At 42.7% G+C, this 15,596-nt stretch overlaps 1 protein-coding gene across 3 annotated transcripts in view; it reads left to right on the top strand.

The window, feature by feature from the left end:
• The window catches only part of ADAMTSL3 (ADAMTS like 3), a 319,874-nt gene that overhangs the window by 262,081 nt on the left and 42,197 nt on the right, over positions 1-15,596 (top strand). For all 3 annotated transcript variants that reach the window (XM_070494283.1, XM_014842654.3, XM_070494290.1), the window contains exons 22-23: positions 3,061-3,188; positions 4,983-5,111. In XM_070494283.1, coding sequence (XP_070350384.1) covers positions 3,061-3,188; positions 4,983-5,111 — 257 coding nt within the window. The remainder of the gene's footprint in view (positions 1-3,060; positions 3,189-4,982; positions 5,112-15,596) is intronic.

Genomic DNA, 15,596 nt, shown 5'->3' with positions numbered 1-15,596 from the left:
CCAAAGTACCGCGGCACACGGCAGAGGGCCGTGCGTGAGCTTCCTGTTTGTCATACAGAATATTAAAAGCGTATGTTCTCAGGAGTCGAGATTTAGTGAAATTAGTTAGTTTTACTGCTTCATTAAGGGAAACCGGCATTTTTTGCTTTGCCTGTGAACGTGTGGTGGTCAAGAACAGTGACTGCTGGTCCACTTTGCTGCCGCTGCCCCGGTTCCTGCTGAGATGCCAGCCATTCTCCCATGGCTGCTCTTACTGTCAGCGCCAACGTGAACACAGGGACAAGGGCAAAGAATGCCTTAGTTTTGACTTCATGGCCCCTGGGGGGTCCATGAGCCACGCTTTGAGGCCCACTCAAGGATCTCACTTTATAAATTGTAAGGAAACAGAGGCTGAGAAATGTGAAGTGATTGCTTGACCTCTGGCCATGTAAGTGCTATGGGCATGTGGGAGAGCTCGGTCAGTTTAAGCACACGTTTGTGGAAGGGAGCTGGTTTTCAATACTTTGACTTGGTCAAATGGAATTAGCCTGAGTTTCTGAGGCTGAGACTCCTGGAGGTCATATAAAGAAGAGGTTTTGACATGGTGCATCCTACCCAAACGTGTTTCTGCATGCTTTGAGGCTCAACCACTTGATGTTGAAGCAATTCCACATGGCTATTAAAAGTTTTTGTTTTTAGAGGCCAGCCCGGTGGCATAGTGGTTAAGTTTGCGCCCCCTGCTTGCGTGGCCAGGGGTCCATGGGTTCTGGATCCCAGGTGTGGACCTAGCACTGCTCGTCAAGCCATGCTATGGCAGTGTCCCGCATACAAAATAGAGGGAGATTGGCACAGATGTTAGCTCAGGGACAATCTTTCTCAAACAAAAAGAGGAAGATTCCAGCAACAATCCTCCTCAGCAAAAACAAAAAAAAATAGTTTTTGTTTTTAATTTTTTAAGAGAATAAAAGAGTAAGATTCATTGTTATTTCCATTTTTTTCCCTCAAACCTACATAATTAGTTTGTTCAGTTTATGTTTAATTTCCCTTATGTAAGAGAGGTTCTCACCTTTAGATACATGTTTCTGAATCTTGCAACATGTTCAGTAGAGATAATTCAGAAATGGAGTTGTGTTTCTGAGAGCTTCTGTCCAATGAGAGGAAGCTGTGTAGGCGTGCAGAGCGTCTGGATGCCCCCTGAGTAAGAAATCTCAGCCAGGGAGGGAAAGCCGTGGGTGGATTCACTGGAGAGGATGCCTCTGGAAAGAACAGCTTTCTTGTTACTTCAAGTTAAGAGTAAGATTGCGCAGCAGAGGCCAAGGTCACAGCCCTCAGAACGCTCCCTGCTGGTTCTCCAGCTGAGGGACTGGATTCCTGGGTGGCTCCACCGGCCATAAGTTTCACATGTGCTCAACCATTTCCAGCCTCAGTGATTTCTCACTGTGCTGATAAATAGGACAAAACAAGGAATCGTTTGAGGATGCCTAAGTCATGCAGACATATATGTGAGATAGCTTAAGGAAATATTTTAGTCTATTTATTTTGCAAGTGTAGTTATAGTTATACTTTTGTTCTGAATTGACCATTCCTTCATGAAAAGTCCAGCCCTACTGACAGCTGGCTCTGCCATACTCCTGTTTTTGTTCTGGGCTATTCCGCTGTTTTGATTTCCCCCCTCTTTTGCATAGTTCATGTGTGTGTTTTGCATGGGGCTTCCATCCTCCCAGTGTTATTTACTCTGTGCCATTATTCTCTTCTGTTCTGATCATTCACGCGTTTAGTCATCAAAGGTTTTTGACAACTTTGCTCTAGAAAAGTGGCTGTGCTAAGTAAGCAGAGAATGCACAGCTGCGGATAAGATTTGGTCCCTGCTCTTGAAAAGATCACAATCTAGCAGGAAGAAATAGATATTTCATCAAATAAACATATGACCCAGAGCAGAAGGAGCCCAGAGCTGGCAGAAGATAACTCTACAAGTGTTGGGGAAAGTTTCACAGGGGAATTACTTTTGATCCAGAACTCAGTAACTTGGAGTTTGCCAGAAGAGGGGGAAGGACATTGCAAATAAAGTGAACAACATATGCTAAAGCTAAGGGTGATGAAAGATCATGGAATGTTCTGGAAACTGTTAGAAGTTCATTATGGCTGCAGCATAGGGGGAGCAACGTGAAGTGACAGGAAATGAAGAAGTGGCCCAGCTCAATTCATGAAGAAGCATACATATAGTATTTATCGATCAGAGCGGTCCACTTTACAGATGCTAAGATCTATAAAGTGGGAGGGGGCCAGCGAAAAACATAATATAGGGACCACTGATCCAGACAGTCTAGAAGCAGTGTCAAATCATTAAGAAAAAATTAAAATAAAAGCAGAACAAGCAGTGTTTCTCATTTCCGTGACTAATCTCATCTGTTCAGGATACATCTGACCAGCTCTGGTTCTTGAACTGGTATTTACATGCAGCTGTTTATGAATATCGATAATTGGGAAACTGTCAGGAACTCATACAGGTTTAGCCCAGATTCTTAACAGCATAGCCAGAATCCCATATGCACAATGCAGCCTCAGCGCTGTTACCTCCACCGACTTCTGCATCCAGCGACGGTGAGGCAACGGCCATCGCCGGGCAGCGTTCACAAAAGGCCCAGTTACTGCCAGTGTGAAAAGCCCAAGTGAAAAATCACACCTGCAGTTTGTCAGGAAGGATTTGGGCAGAAAATGAGGGTTTAAAATCCAGCAAACTAAAGTTTGCTAGTTCGTCTTTTTTTTTTAATGTGGTAGATTAAGCAGTGAGTCCATCCACAAAGGGCTACTCTCTTGCAAAGTGTGCTAGCAAGACTAGATGTCCAAGCACAGTCCATTTCTGCCATTTCTCCGAGTTTAAGCCGAGAAGAAAGATCTCCACTCTCCAGTCTGTGCAGTTTTCTGCTCAGAGGCAGGGTGCTTGAGAAGATCATCTTCTGGGATCCTCGTGAGCCCTGAGTCTATAATTTTGCGGTCTTCTTTCTCTGTGATGGACTGACTGTGGTCCTAGAGCAGATAAATGTGTTACATGAATGCGTCCTCTTTCTAACTGTTCTACAGAATAATTTTGGATGGAATGGGGAAAATACGGATACAGAAGCCTACGAAGGAAGAGGAAGGGGTATACGGATGCTCCGTGGCTAATCCTCTCGGCTCTGATGTGGAAAGCTCTTCCGTGCTGTATGCAGGTAATGCCCGTCGTTGAAACCGGCAATGCCTGGTTTTCGGTTTTGTTTTTGTTTTTAACATTAAACTCTAGAGCAGCAGTTCTCAAACTTTAGTGTGCAGCACAATCACCTGAGGAGTTTGTTAAAACACAGATTTCTAGACCCCGTTCCCAGAGATTGTGACTCAGCAGGTTTGGCACGGGGTCCAAGAATTTGCATTTTTAACGTCTGCCCAAGTTGTCCTGTTGACCTGAGGACCACCCTTGGAAAACGGCTGCTCTAGGTTGAGCTCGCTTCCTGAGAATCGAGAATTAATGAGGCAGGGTTTAATTGGCAGTGTTGATAAGGTAGACTTTTCATTTTTAAAGTGCCACCAGCCAACAGAAGAGAATAATTATCCCTTAAAGGGGTAAATACACCTCCCGATGGCATACCTACCAATCCTTAGATTGGCTTAATTCTAAGTCCCCCGCCCCCGGCTGTGTTCCCAGTGTAGGACCTTCAGGCCTTGACTTTCTGTCCCTTGATCTTCCTGGGTTGCTCCCACTTGTGAGCATCAGCTCCTTTGCAGAAAACATCAATTCCGATGCATTCCTGGGAGGAATAGAATTCCCCCCGGCAGCTCCCAGGTTTCCCTTAAGTCCCTCCCAGACCAATGCATATTCCTGGGAGAGTTGGAGCCGGAGGACCAGCTGTGGCAGCTACAGTCCTCTCCCAGCCCAGGAGTTCCTATCTTCTCCAGTCTCGGGACAGCTTTCCAGGCCCCAGGCATCCCAGGAGAGAGCGGAGCACTGGGTCACCCAAGCATCATTGTTCCTAAATTCTCTTCCCTAGAATTCATGGTTACCAAACAGCTAGCTAAAATGTCGTTATTCTTTCATGTACTATGTTTAGCTGATAAAACAGGTTAGAAAAATGTGACTTCTCCCTCCAGGAGCTCACATGCTAACTATGGAGTAGGGAAACTGAGCGTGGAGGGAGTTGCACAGTAGAGGAATGCGCTGTGGGCATCCTGTTTGGGATGTTGCCTTCCCCGACCCCCACATGCTACTGAGAGACCCCTGGGCGACCAGCTCCTTTCGTCTATCTCAATACCCGTCACCTGTATGGTCATGTTGTCTCCCACCAGTTTATGAGCTACTTGGGGCCAGGAGGGGCTGTTTTCCAGCTCTGTCTTCCCATTGGTCAGCTCAGGCACAGAGTGTATTTCCTGAGTGAGTTATTGAAGGAATCTGTTAAAAGTACATGGTTCTCAAAACCTGGGAAAATAAAACTCCTTGAATGGGTTCCTGATTCTTTGTGACCTTGTTTTTATGAATATTTTTTTCCATGCAAGTTGTATGCAGGTTTGTTTCAAGTTTTCTGTCCAAAAAGGGAGTCAGGGGGTCCCAAGCCCTGGTGTGTTTTCGTCCTGCTTTAACTCATCCAAGACTGCCCTGCAAAGACGTTGTTCCTGCCCTGGCATGCCTTCTTTGCTTCTTGTGAACTTCTGACTTGCTTCTTTTTCAAAGTATCAAAGAAGACTTTATCCTCAGTTTTGGTTATAAAACCAACACGTCCTCCTAGTCTGTACATGGTTGTTACGATGCATCCTTGTAGCTCTCTCTTTGATTGCATCCATCTGTCGGCCCATCCATCCTCTGAGCACCTCCAGGCTGTGTGTGTACGAGTCCCCAGGGAGCCCCATGAGGAGTACAGAGAGAGCCAGGGCTCTGCCTGCTCTCGGAGAGCTTGACAAGGTTTCTCAGATGCCCGCTGGTTTACCAAAAGCAAAGGCCTGAACCTAACGGACTTTCCTGCTTCCCTTGAATTAAGAGGCGCCCGTCATCTTGGCTGTTGAAAGAAACGTCACCAGACCCGAGAGCAGCCATCTGTCCGCTGTGGTCGGAGGCATCGTGGAGGCAGCCCTGGAGGCAAACGTGACAATCCGGTGTCCTGTAAAAGGTAAGTCTCGTCATTTCCAGTGGGAGGGCACAAAGCCAGCCCCGTGTCACCAGGAGATGCCAGCTGGCATCTTGGCATCGTAGACCTCAGCCTGGCAGGCTTAAGAATCTGATTTTCCAGCACGCTGACGGTGGCTCTGTCTCTTGAGGGTGAGCTCACACCAGCTCATGAGACCAATGTGTAAAACAGAATGCCAGCTTATTCCTTTCCAGCGAAGACTGAGGACTGTGCGGGACCTGCCCTGTGTGCGGGCGTGTTCATGTTGGCAAGAGCAGAGCACCTGGTCCCTGTGGGCAGATCTGTGCAAGAGGCTACTGCTGGTCAGGTGGCTGCTTGGTGAGGACGGAGTCAGAGAGAGGGGATTTGCTGAAGTTGTTAGATGTGCCTCCAGCTAGACAAAGCCTTCACTAGGCAGAGCCAGGTCGGGGAGTGCAATGGCTAGGTCCCCTGGCCCAGACTCTCTCTATCCTGGACTGGCCTTGGGTAAGCGTCACCGAACTGTGCCTCAGTGGCTCTTTCTGCTCTGCTTACAACAGCAGATAAAGCTACTTTCTGACGGAATCATTCTTTCTTTAATAGCAATAAGACTTTCAGTCTGACCTTGCCTTCATCTCGGGCCATTCTGCCTCCTGAAGCCACGGATTCTGAAGTCTTAACCTGGCCCCGTGACTTCCCAAACTGAGATCAACATTATAGGCTGCACACGTGGACGTTTTATGGGGGCCAGGGGGGGCTGTGTGAATAGCTTTGACCAGTTTCTCAGAGAGCCCTGGTAACTCCTCAGAATTAAGATCTGCTCTCTTGACGTGACTTTGCACCTTTGTGATTTACTGTGCATCGATTTAACTCTAGAGAAGTGTATTTCTCTGGTTTCCAAGTTCTGAATGGGTACCTGTAGTTGTAGCCACTGAAGACGGATCTGGCCCAGGCCCTGATCCGGAGAGCCCAGGGTAATGGGAGGAGGCCTTGCTGCTGTTCTGGGTACCACAGTGAAGGTACGTTTAAGGAAAGCATCCCAGGACACGCTCATCCAGCCTTCAGGCTCCCCTCCCCTGTGATGGCCAGTTACTTGCCGTGTTTCCAGACCTGCACCTTTGGCTCCACAAACAGTGGAAATTTGCTAACCCCCAAGGTATTATTTTTCACCCCTTGGAAGTCCCTGTGCTGTTCGGCCTGCACAGACTTTTGAAAAATCCTTCTAGCCTCCCAAATGGCTCCACCCACAAGTATGTGAGTTTTCTGGCAAAACTCACCTACCATTACAGAACGGGCCAGCATTCTCTGGCCTCCGCGAGGAGAAAAGCAGAACGGAACTTTGCAGTTGCCAAGCCGCAAATGTCTAGAGTTTCTACAGCCCTACACCTGCAGAGGATTCTGCAAAATAGATCTGACTTCTATTAAGAGAAACCTCAACTTTTAACATTATTTCTAAATTTCTTACTTCCACAAGAGTTTAAAATCAGGCTCTCAGAGGGATGAGCCCTTGAAAGGGTGCTAGTGTATTATTTGCTATCGTAAGTCAGGGAGTAGATTCAGTGGGAACTGTTTTTGTGAGGGAAGCCTCCAGCAAAGACTATTAAACTAGTCTGGGTTTTATTCTCTCGGCCAGGCCCGGTCAGCATGTGGGCCGTCTCCGACCTCTCCCTGACTCTGACTGCCCCTCCTGCGCTGTTCTGAGCACCGGTGGGGCCTTGATGAAGCTCAGTGTTGGGAGGGTTCCTCTCCCCCTCCCTCCAGCCATGTTCGGCCCTTACTGGGAATGGTCCCATTGGGTCCTTCTCTACCTGGCTGTCATCCTCTAGGCACCAGACCCCAGGAACTCATCCAGAGTTCTTTCCTTTTCAAAACAAACCTGCCTCATTTTGAGTTATGTGCCATTTTCAATAAACCTGCAAATGCTGTGTTTCCGTAAGGGCAGAAGCCATAGCTAACTTACCTTTTATGGAGATTCATCTTTTTAAAGACAGATGTTGAAGTCGATGAAGGGTCAGAAAACTTGGGTTTTGCAGACAGTTCAGTCCCTAGCTGGTCTATGACCATAGGTGAGTCGTGTGTCCTTCCTCCTGTCATCTGTAGAATAGGAAATATACTATGTCGATAGATGGAGGAACTTTGGTTATCATCTAATCCAGTCCCTCATTTTATAGATGAGGGCGTGAGAACGTTTACAAACCTGAATACTGCTTTATGAAATTACATTTCCATATTGCAAATTGAGATGATTTCTGTAAATCAGTGGAGTGTATAAATTTTCTTTTTATTTTCCAGTTGCCCTTAAAATATTTTCCACTAATTGTAATGAGCTCATCTCTTCATACCTTTTAGAGAGATTCATTGTTCTTTGTTATAGCCAAATATGTTGTATTTAACCCATGTGGGATAGATTTCAACAGTTATTTTCTCTAGTCACTCTTAGATGATATTTCTAATAACTATATTAAAAATAGAACCTGAAAATCGATATTTCTAAAGGTTAAAAGTTCTAAATTGCAAGAGTTATTTGTCTTGCTCTTTAAAAAAATGTTTTTCTTCTAAAAATGGGGGGAAAAAATTGAAACTGCACCCTCTCTGCCACCTTCTGGTAAGAAAGGAAAGCTCATCTGAGGAAAATGACCAGTAAATGTCAATAGCTACGTTTATTTTTTCTCATCTTAGTGCTTATTAAGAACATTATCTATGCCATGATTTTGTTATGTGTGTTTTCTGTGTTGCTCGTTTTTCTCGTTCCTTAAGCTCATTAGAGGCACAGCTGATCTGAGCCTCTGCTCCAAAGTGTTCTTGTGTGTCAGGCTCCTCTTTGGTCTCTAAGAAGCTCTCTTGGCCGCAGATTGGAATAAGGTAGAACTAGGAAGACGGTGATTCCCAAATGGATGGCACTGGTGACACCATCAGTGGCCCAGCCCCAGGAGTTAAAAATCTCTTAAACAGAAAGTATGCTGGACAGCTGCTCCTTAGAGCAGAGTAAAATTGTCTGGAAGAGTTGGAGATGCCTCAAAATTAAAACTAAAGAACAAAAACGTCTTGTAACGCTGGTTATAGAACAGAGGTCTGCACCTTCTTCAGGAGGAACAGGTCCACAATTGTGGACCTCACCTGGCTTCCCACCAGGCAGCTGGTTCGTGTGGCACATACAAAGGATGCATTAACAATGAACATAGAGGCCAATAAATAAATAAAATTTTAAGATATTAGCAAACTGAATCCAGAAATGTATAAGACTAAGGAGAGTTTTTCTCAGGAATGCAAAGGTCTTTTTTAACATTTAAAAGTGTCTGCTTTAAACAGACTGTCACAGGTTAGGTCCTCTGAAAGCAGATACTGAGATGGAGTGTGGTGTATGGGATATTTGTTAGTTGTTAATACCTGTGGAAGGGAGGGAGCAAGCAGGATGCGGCAGAGGGTGGAGGAGAGCTGTGTGTAAGCCTTGCCAAGCCCAGGCAAGCATGGAAGCATCCGTGGTTTATCAGGGTTGCCCAGCTGTGGCCCACGGTGCCCAGGCCTTCATAACCTGTCTCCATCAGTCACTGGATGTTGCCTCTCCAGAAGGGCCCTGCTCTCGGGTGAGCCAAGGCAAACTGTTGAGGATCTGACAACTGGAGGCTGCCAGCAGCTGGATACCAAGGCCTTCCTTGAAGGGGTGTCTCGGTGGAGCATCTCCATGTTGACCCCAGAGATTTAAGGAGATGACATTTGTGATCATCTTAGAGATGTAGAAAAAGGATTTGATAAATTTCAGTACAAAATGATGCTGAAACCTCTCAGCAAGCCAGTAATGGAAGAGATCATCCTTACCCTGTTTGTTTGGTTTTTTTTAAGGACCTATCAAAAACCTATAGCAAACATCATACTCACTTAAATGGCGAGCCTTTGAAACCTTCCCATTAAACTCAGGAAACACATAATATACCTTTATTACTGCGTCAGCTCAACAGTGCTTTAAAGGCACTAGCCAACACAATGAGATAAAAATATTTAAAAGGAAAATTAAGGATAATGACTAGAAAAAGTTCTTCTTATTTACAGACAACAAAATTGTCTACATGGAAAATCTGAGGAAATATACAAAATTTCAGATGTGTAAATTGTGTAATTCCAATTTTAAAAGGAAGAGAAAAGAAAAGCACTACAGGATTGCTAGAACCTAACAAACTGATCCTATAATTAATATGGATGAGCAAGTGACCAAGAATGGCCCAAACATTTCTGAAGAAGAACAAGGTTGTTGAGATTTGCTCTATCAGATGTGTAGACTTATTATAAAGCTAGAGTAGTTATAACAATGCGGTGTCGGCCGAGATATAGACAAACAAATGGAATATAGCACCCACAGCAGATTCAAACATATATGAAAATAGCGTTTAATAGCAGGAGGATTAAAAATCAATAAAGGACATACTACTAAGCAAGGTTGATAGGATAATTGGTTTTGATAAATAGATATTTTAAAAAATCTCTACCAAAATAAATTCTAACTGGTTTAAATGCCTAAGATATGAAAAGCATAAAACTTTTATAATAAAATTTAAACTGTATCTTTATAACTTCAGAATGAAGAAGATATAAAAAGTACAAGCTATAAAATAAAAGATCTAGTAGATAGTGATGATGGTTGCACAACTCTGAATGTACGAGAACTACTGAATTGTACTCTTTGGAAGCATGAATTTTATGATACGTGAATTATATTTCAATAAGCTATTATAAAAATATCCATAAATTTTACTATAATAAAATTTAAAAGTTCTGACCCCTGCAAGACACTATCAACAAATGTAAAAGTCAAGCCACATTTATGGGAGAAAATATTTGTTATACAGGATCCAGAATATGTAAATAACTTCTACAAATCAATACAAATAAACAACCCAATATAAAAATAGCCACAGATATGAACAGGCAGTTCTCAAAGTGAAACCTAAAAAGCATATGAAAATGTTCTCATTCTCACTAGTCATTAGAGAAATTAAAACAGAAGTTTCCGTTTAATGCTATTAGACTGGCAAAACTTTACGAGTTTGACACTATCAAGGGTTGGCAAGAACATGGAGAAATAGGATCTCATGCACTGCTGGACAGAGTGTACACTGGAAGAGCCTCTTTACAGAACAATTTAGTAAAATATGATCACGTCAAAGATGCTGAAAAACAGCAGTTCCACTGGTGGATATAGCCCCTGTTTCAAGGCAAAGAGAGTTACTAGAATGTGCACAGCAGCTGTGTTTATAACAGCAGAGAGGGGATGCGTAGGGAGAGAGAGATTGATTAAAAGGAGACAGGAGAAAGGACATCAATAGGAGAGAGGACACATGATAACATGTGTATTTGCTGGAACACTATATAGTAGTAAAATGAATACATTAGAGCTACAGGTATCTACATGGATAAATCTTTAAAACATAGTCTTTCAAAAAGGGTCCTAAGAAAACTCAATGAGGAAAGCATAATCTTTTCGATAAACTGTGCCGGGACTACTGGATATCCACTTGCGAAAGAATGAAGTTGAACCCCTACATCATACCATATACAAAAATTAACTCAAAATGAATTAAAGACCTACATTTAAGAGCTAAAGCTATGAAATTCTTAGAACAGGCATAAGTCTTTGTGACCTTGTATCAGACAATAATTTCTTAGCAATGACACCAAAAGTACAAAAAACAAAAGAAACAAAGAGATAAATTATGCTTCTTCAAACTTAAAAACTTTTGTGCTGCAAAGGGCACTGTCAAGAAAGTAATAAGACACCCCACGGAATGAGTGAAAATATCTACAAATCATATATTTGATAATGTAAAAAGAACTCTTCCAACTCAGCAATAAAAAAACTAGTGAGCCAATTTAAAATGGGCAAATTATCTCAATAGACATTTCTCAAAAAAAGATTTACAGATGACCGATAAAGATGCTCAGCATCGTTAGTCATCAGGGAGGTGTAAATCAAAACCACAGTGAGATGCCGTTTCACACGCTAGGAAGGCTGTAATCAAAAAGACAGATCATAAAAGTGTTGATGAGAATGAGGAGGATTTGGGACCCTCATGTGCTGCTGGTGGGAATTTAAAATCATGCAGCTGCTTTGGAAGACAGTTTGGCAATTCCCCCCAAAATTAGACATGTGACTCAGCATTTCCACTCCTAGGTATATAGCCGAGACAAATGAAAACATATGTTCACACAAAAACTTGTACATGAATGCTCGTAGCAGCCTCATTCCTAATAGCCAAAAAGTGGAAACAACTTAAATATCCATCAACTAATGGATGAATAAACAAAATGTACTATATCCACACAATGGAATTTTATTTGGTCATAAAAAGGAATGAAGTACTGATACATGCTGAAACGTGGATGAATCTTGAAAAATTATGGTAAGTGAAAGAAGCCAGACACAAAAGATCACATATTGTATGATTGCATTTCCATAAAATGTCTAGAAGAGGCAAATTCATGGAGACAGATTAGAGGCTACCAGTGGCTGAGAGGAAAATGGAGGAGGATGGAGAATAATGACCGATGGGCACGGGTTTCTTTTTGGGGTGATGAAAATGTTCTGGAATTAGATACTAGTGATGGTTGTACAAATATATGAATATACTAAAAAGAAACCACTGAATTATACTCTTTGAAAGGGTGAATTTTGTGGTATATAAATTATATCTCATTAAAATCATAATACCTCAATATGATAATACTTGCAAAGTTTCAAAACCTAAAGCACAGTCATATATATTATTTATGAATGCATAAGTATGTGGCAAAAATACGCAAACATGAATGGGAAGGACGCACACCAGTGTCAGGATTGTTGGTTTCTCTCCCGGGAGAGAAAAGAAGGGAAGATTTGGGGACAGAACTCTAGCTGCAGCTGTAATGCTTTGTCGCTTAAACAAGAGCTAAAGCAAATACAGGCAAATATTAATGTCCACTAATTTGTGATAATAGACACGTGATTATCTGTTGTGTTGTCTTTGTGATTCTCCTCCTGGCTCTGCATCTATGTTGCTGCAGGATGTTGGGCCTATCGCATACTCGCTTTGGCCCCCGTTTTTCTGTTACAGGAGAGGGGTTAGGATAGATGACTAGCAACACTCCTTCCAGTCCTAACATTCTATCCTGGACTCTTGGTCTTTTGCAGGAATCTGGAACAAAAGGAAGTAAAAGTAGAAAAATGCTTGAACCTGGCCAGTCAGGGCTTAGAACTGAGGGCCAACAGGCATCCTCACCCAGGCCTGGGAGGCCTGGTGAGGGAACCTAGAAAGAAAATCTCTTTCAAAATAGGTAGATACAGGGGTCCACCCCATGGCTGAGTGGTTAAGTTTGCGCGCTCCACTTCAGCGGCCCAGGGTTTACAGGTTTAGATCCTGGGCATGGACCCACACACCACTCATCAAGCCACGCTGTGGCAGCATCCCACATAAAATGGAGGAAGATTGGTACAGATGTTAGCTCAGCGACAATCTTTCTCAAGCAAAAAGAAGAAGATTGGCAACAGATGTTAGCTCAGGGCCAATCTTCCTCACCAAAAAAAAAAAAAAAAAAAAAAGTTAGATACGGTGTCTTCTACCAAGGAGTTACTAGGAGCTGGAACACCAGCCCATGAAAAACCCATTTACCTATATTGTGACTCAAAAACTAAGTTGTAATGGAAAGAAAGGGATCAAATAATGAGAGAACCTGTAATTCAATGAGACAAGAATTTGATAATTTGAAAAAGTCTTTCATTTATTTAAAAGCTGACATTTAAGGCAAAACAAGGTAACTGGAGGAAAGTAAGTAGAGAATGTGATCTGAGGCGACCAGGACAGAAACCATTCAGGTCGTGATCGTGTGCTCGTGACCTCAGGACGCACCGCTCTTTCTAGATGTCTGGAGATCAGACAGCTCTGTGTTTACCAGCCTTGATCCCACCCCATCTTGCCTCCAAAATGGATAAAGAGAAAACAGGAAGATTTCCCCTGAGGTTACCAGGTAAGATCTGACTGAAATAACATCGTGAGTGTGAAATATAGAGGAACCTTACAAATCTGTGACTTCAGCCCTCACATTTTGAAAACAAGGCCCAGAGAGCGGAGATCTGACCAAAGGAAGGAACTTGGTGAGTGTCAGGGCCAAGATCAGAGCCCGGCACTGCTTCTGAAGCTGGTCCTCCTTCTGCTCTGAGTGCCTCCCCTTTTTTGTCTTTTCTTGTCTCATTATAAAAAGTAACACATCTCGTTATATAAAATATTTAGGAAGCGTAGCAAAGTATTATGAACCAAAGAAATTCCCATAGTCCCATCACGGACATAACCATCATGTCTATTTTGTTATATTTTTGTAACCCTTTCTCTAAAAGAAAGTCAAAGAATTTTCTCATGATACTGAAAAAACATAAATATCATTTAATTGACACACAAATTGTATAAATGTAGTATAATTAAACCGTTCCCTTATTTTTGGAAACTTAGGCTTCTTGTACATCTTTACAGTGACATATAGCAGTATAAGGAACATTTTTGTGCATATAACTTTTTTGTGTCTTTGGGAATTTTTTAATTTTTAATTTTTATTTTTTGGTGAGGAAGATTGGCCCTGAGCTAACATCTTCTTCTATTTTGTATGTGGGATGCCACCACAGCGTGGCTTGATGAGCAGCATGTAGGTCCGCACCCGGGATCTGAACCTGTGAACTCCAGGCCACCAAAGTGGAGTGCACAAACGTAACCACCAGGCCATGGGGCTGGCCCCTCATTGGGATTAATTTTTAAAAACAGATTAACAGGATTGGAATTACCGGGCATTCAACATTTTTGTAACTTTGTAGGGCATTAAAATTTCTATAACTCTACATACATATCACCAAATGACCTTCTAGAAAGTCTAACCCTGTCAGTGGTGTAGGTGTAAGCCCTACACCCCTCTTATTTTATTTTATTTTTTTTGCTGCCATTGATAGGAGAGGATGGGGGAAAGGGAGTTAGAAGGCACAGCGTTAATCCCACATAGTCTATGTACAAACTGATGGTGGGACGCGCCGATCCGCCCTGGTGGATCGGGTGCTTGGTGTCCCGTGAGAGGAGTGGTCTGTTTCGGAAGAAACATATTACATAAATTTAAAAGTATTTTCTTAATCAGGGGGTTTTATTTTTTAGGGTTAAAACGCTGTGAAATACACCTAGAGTTTTATTGATGTCTAACTGAATTATTAGCTTTCTTTGCTGGATTTAATAATTTCCCTTACAGGGGAGGATTTTGAGAAATTTTTGTGGTGAAGCAAGGTTATGTGGTTAAATTCCTGCGCGTAGCCTCATCTCTCTGACAATTACATTCCCCATCCGCTATTGGTTTATATTATATGCTGTGGAGATTAAAGGTAGTGATTTCACATCTTTAAGTCCAAAATCCCTTTGACCACCCTTCCTCCAAAAAAAGAACCATCTCTCCAGAAAATACATTTACCCACAAAATGTTGCATATAAATTTCAGAACACTTAAAGAGAAGACCTGAGGATTGTCTTCTTACTCCTGTTTTATGAACTGAACATTCTTTCAACCATATTCTAAAATAAACTGTATTTACTTTTCTTGATCTGTGGGTTTTGAAATGTAGCCCCTCTTCTCTACCATCTCTTTTTTAAACCATATACAATCCTTGAAATGGCTAAAATTATTTTTTGAGTATACTTAAAATCTTTTCTCCCCCTCAGAAAGGCCACTCCCCCTCGTTTTTCCTACTTCTGCCGATGGTACAGAGCTCTTCTCACCATCCTCCTCTCCAAACCCTATAGTCAGTCAATGAATGCTAGATGGTTGGAAATTCTGTCCATCTCTCCATCTATTCCTCAAGCATTCCCTAAGCCTCTACTAAGCCCAGTCTAGTTCCTTGGCGTACAGAGATGAATAAGATCTGGTTTCTGCAGCTATACAGACAAGGAAACTATGCTATTACAAATGCAAAAATATAAGTGTCTATGAAGTGCACCAGACACACGGAGGAGAGAATAGCTAATGCTTCTAAAGGATTAGAGAGGGTTTGCAGAAGAGATGACATTACAAGCAGGCCACTTGGAACAAAAGGGAAGGCCATATGAAGCAAAGGAAACAGCATATATGCAAAAGCAGAGAAATGTGAGAGCTTCTGGCTTATTTGCAAAACCACAAGCCGATCCGTGTGACTTACAGCAGAGGGTGTCGGGGGGAGTGGGAAGAGGTGGGTTTGGAAGTATAACTTGGGACCAGATTGTGAAGGGCTTTTAATGTCATGCTCAAGTCCCTGGACTTCATTTTATTGGCAGTGGGGAGACGAGAAGAGTTTTAAGCAGAGTGGTGGTGTGAGCCGGTCTGTGTTTTAGAGAGAGCGCTCTGCCTACAGTATGGATGAAAAGTTAGAGGGGCAAGAAACTGCAGAAAGCCGTAAAGTGAACTCAGTGAAATTGCATCAGTAGCCACTGATTGGATTGTGGGCCAGTCACTCAAGATGTTAAATTAAGATTGCATGTCTCTGCT

The sequence above is a fragment of the Equus asinus genome, chromosome 2 (genome assembly GCF_041296235.1).
Source record: "Equus asinus isolate D_3611 breed Donkey chromosome 2, EquAss-T2T_v2, whole genome shotgun sequence".
NCBI lineage: Eukaryota > Metazoa > Chordata > Mammalia > Perissodactyla > Equidae > Equus > Equus asinus.
Note: the sequence above shows the minus strand (reverse complement) of the source record. Positions and strands in the feature narration are given on the sequence as shown.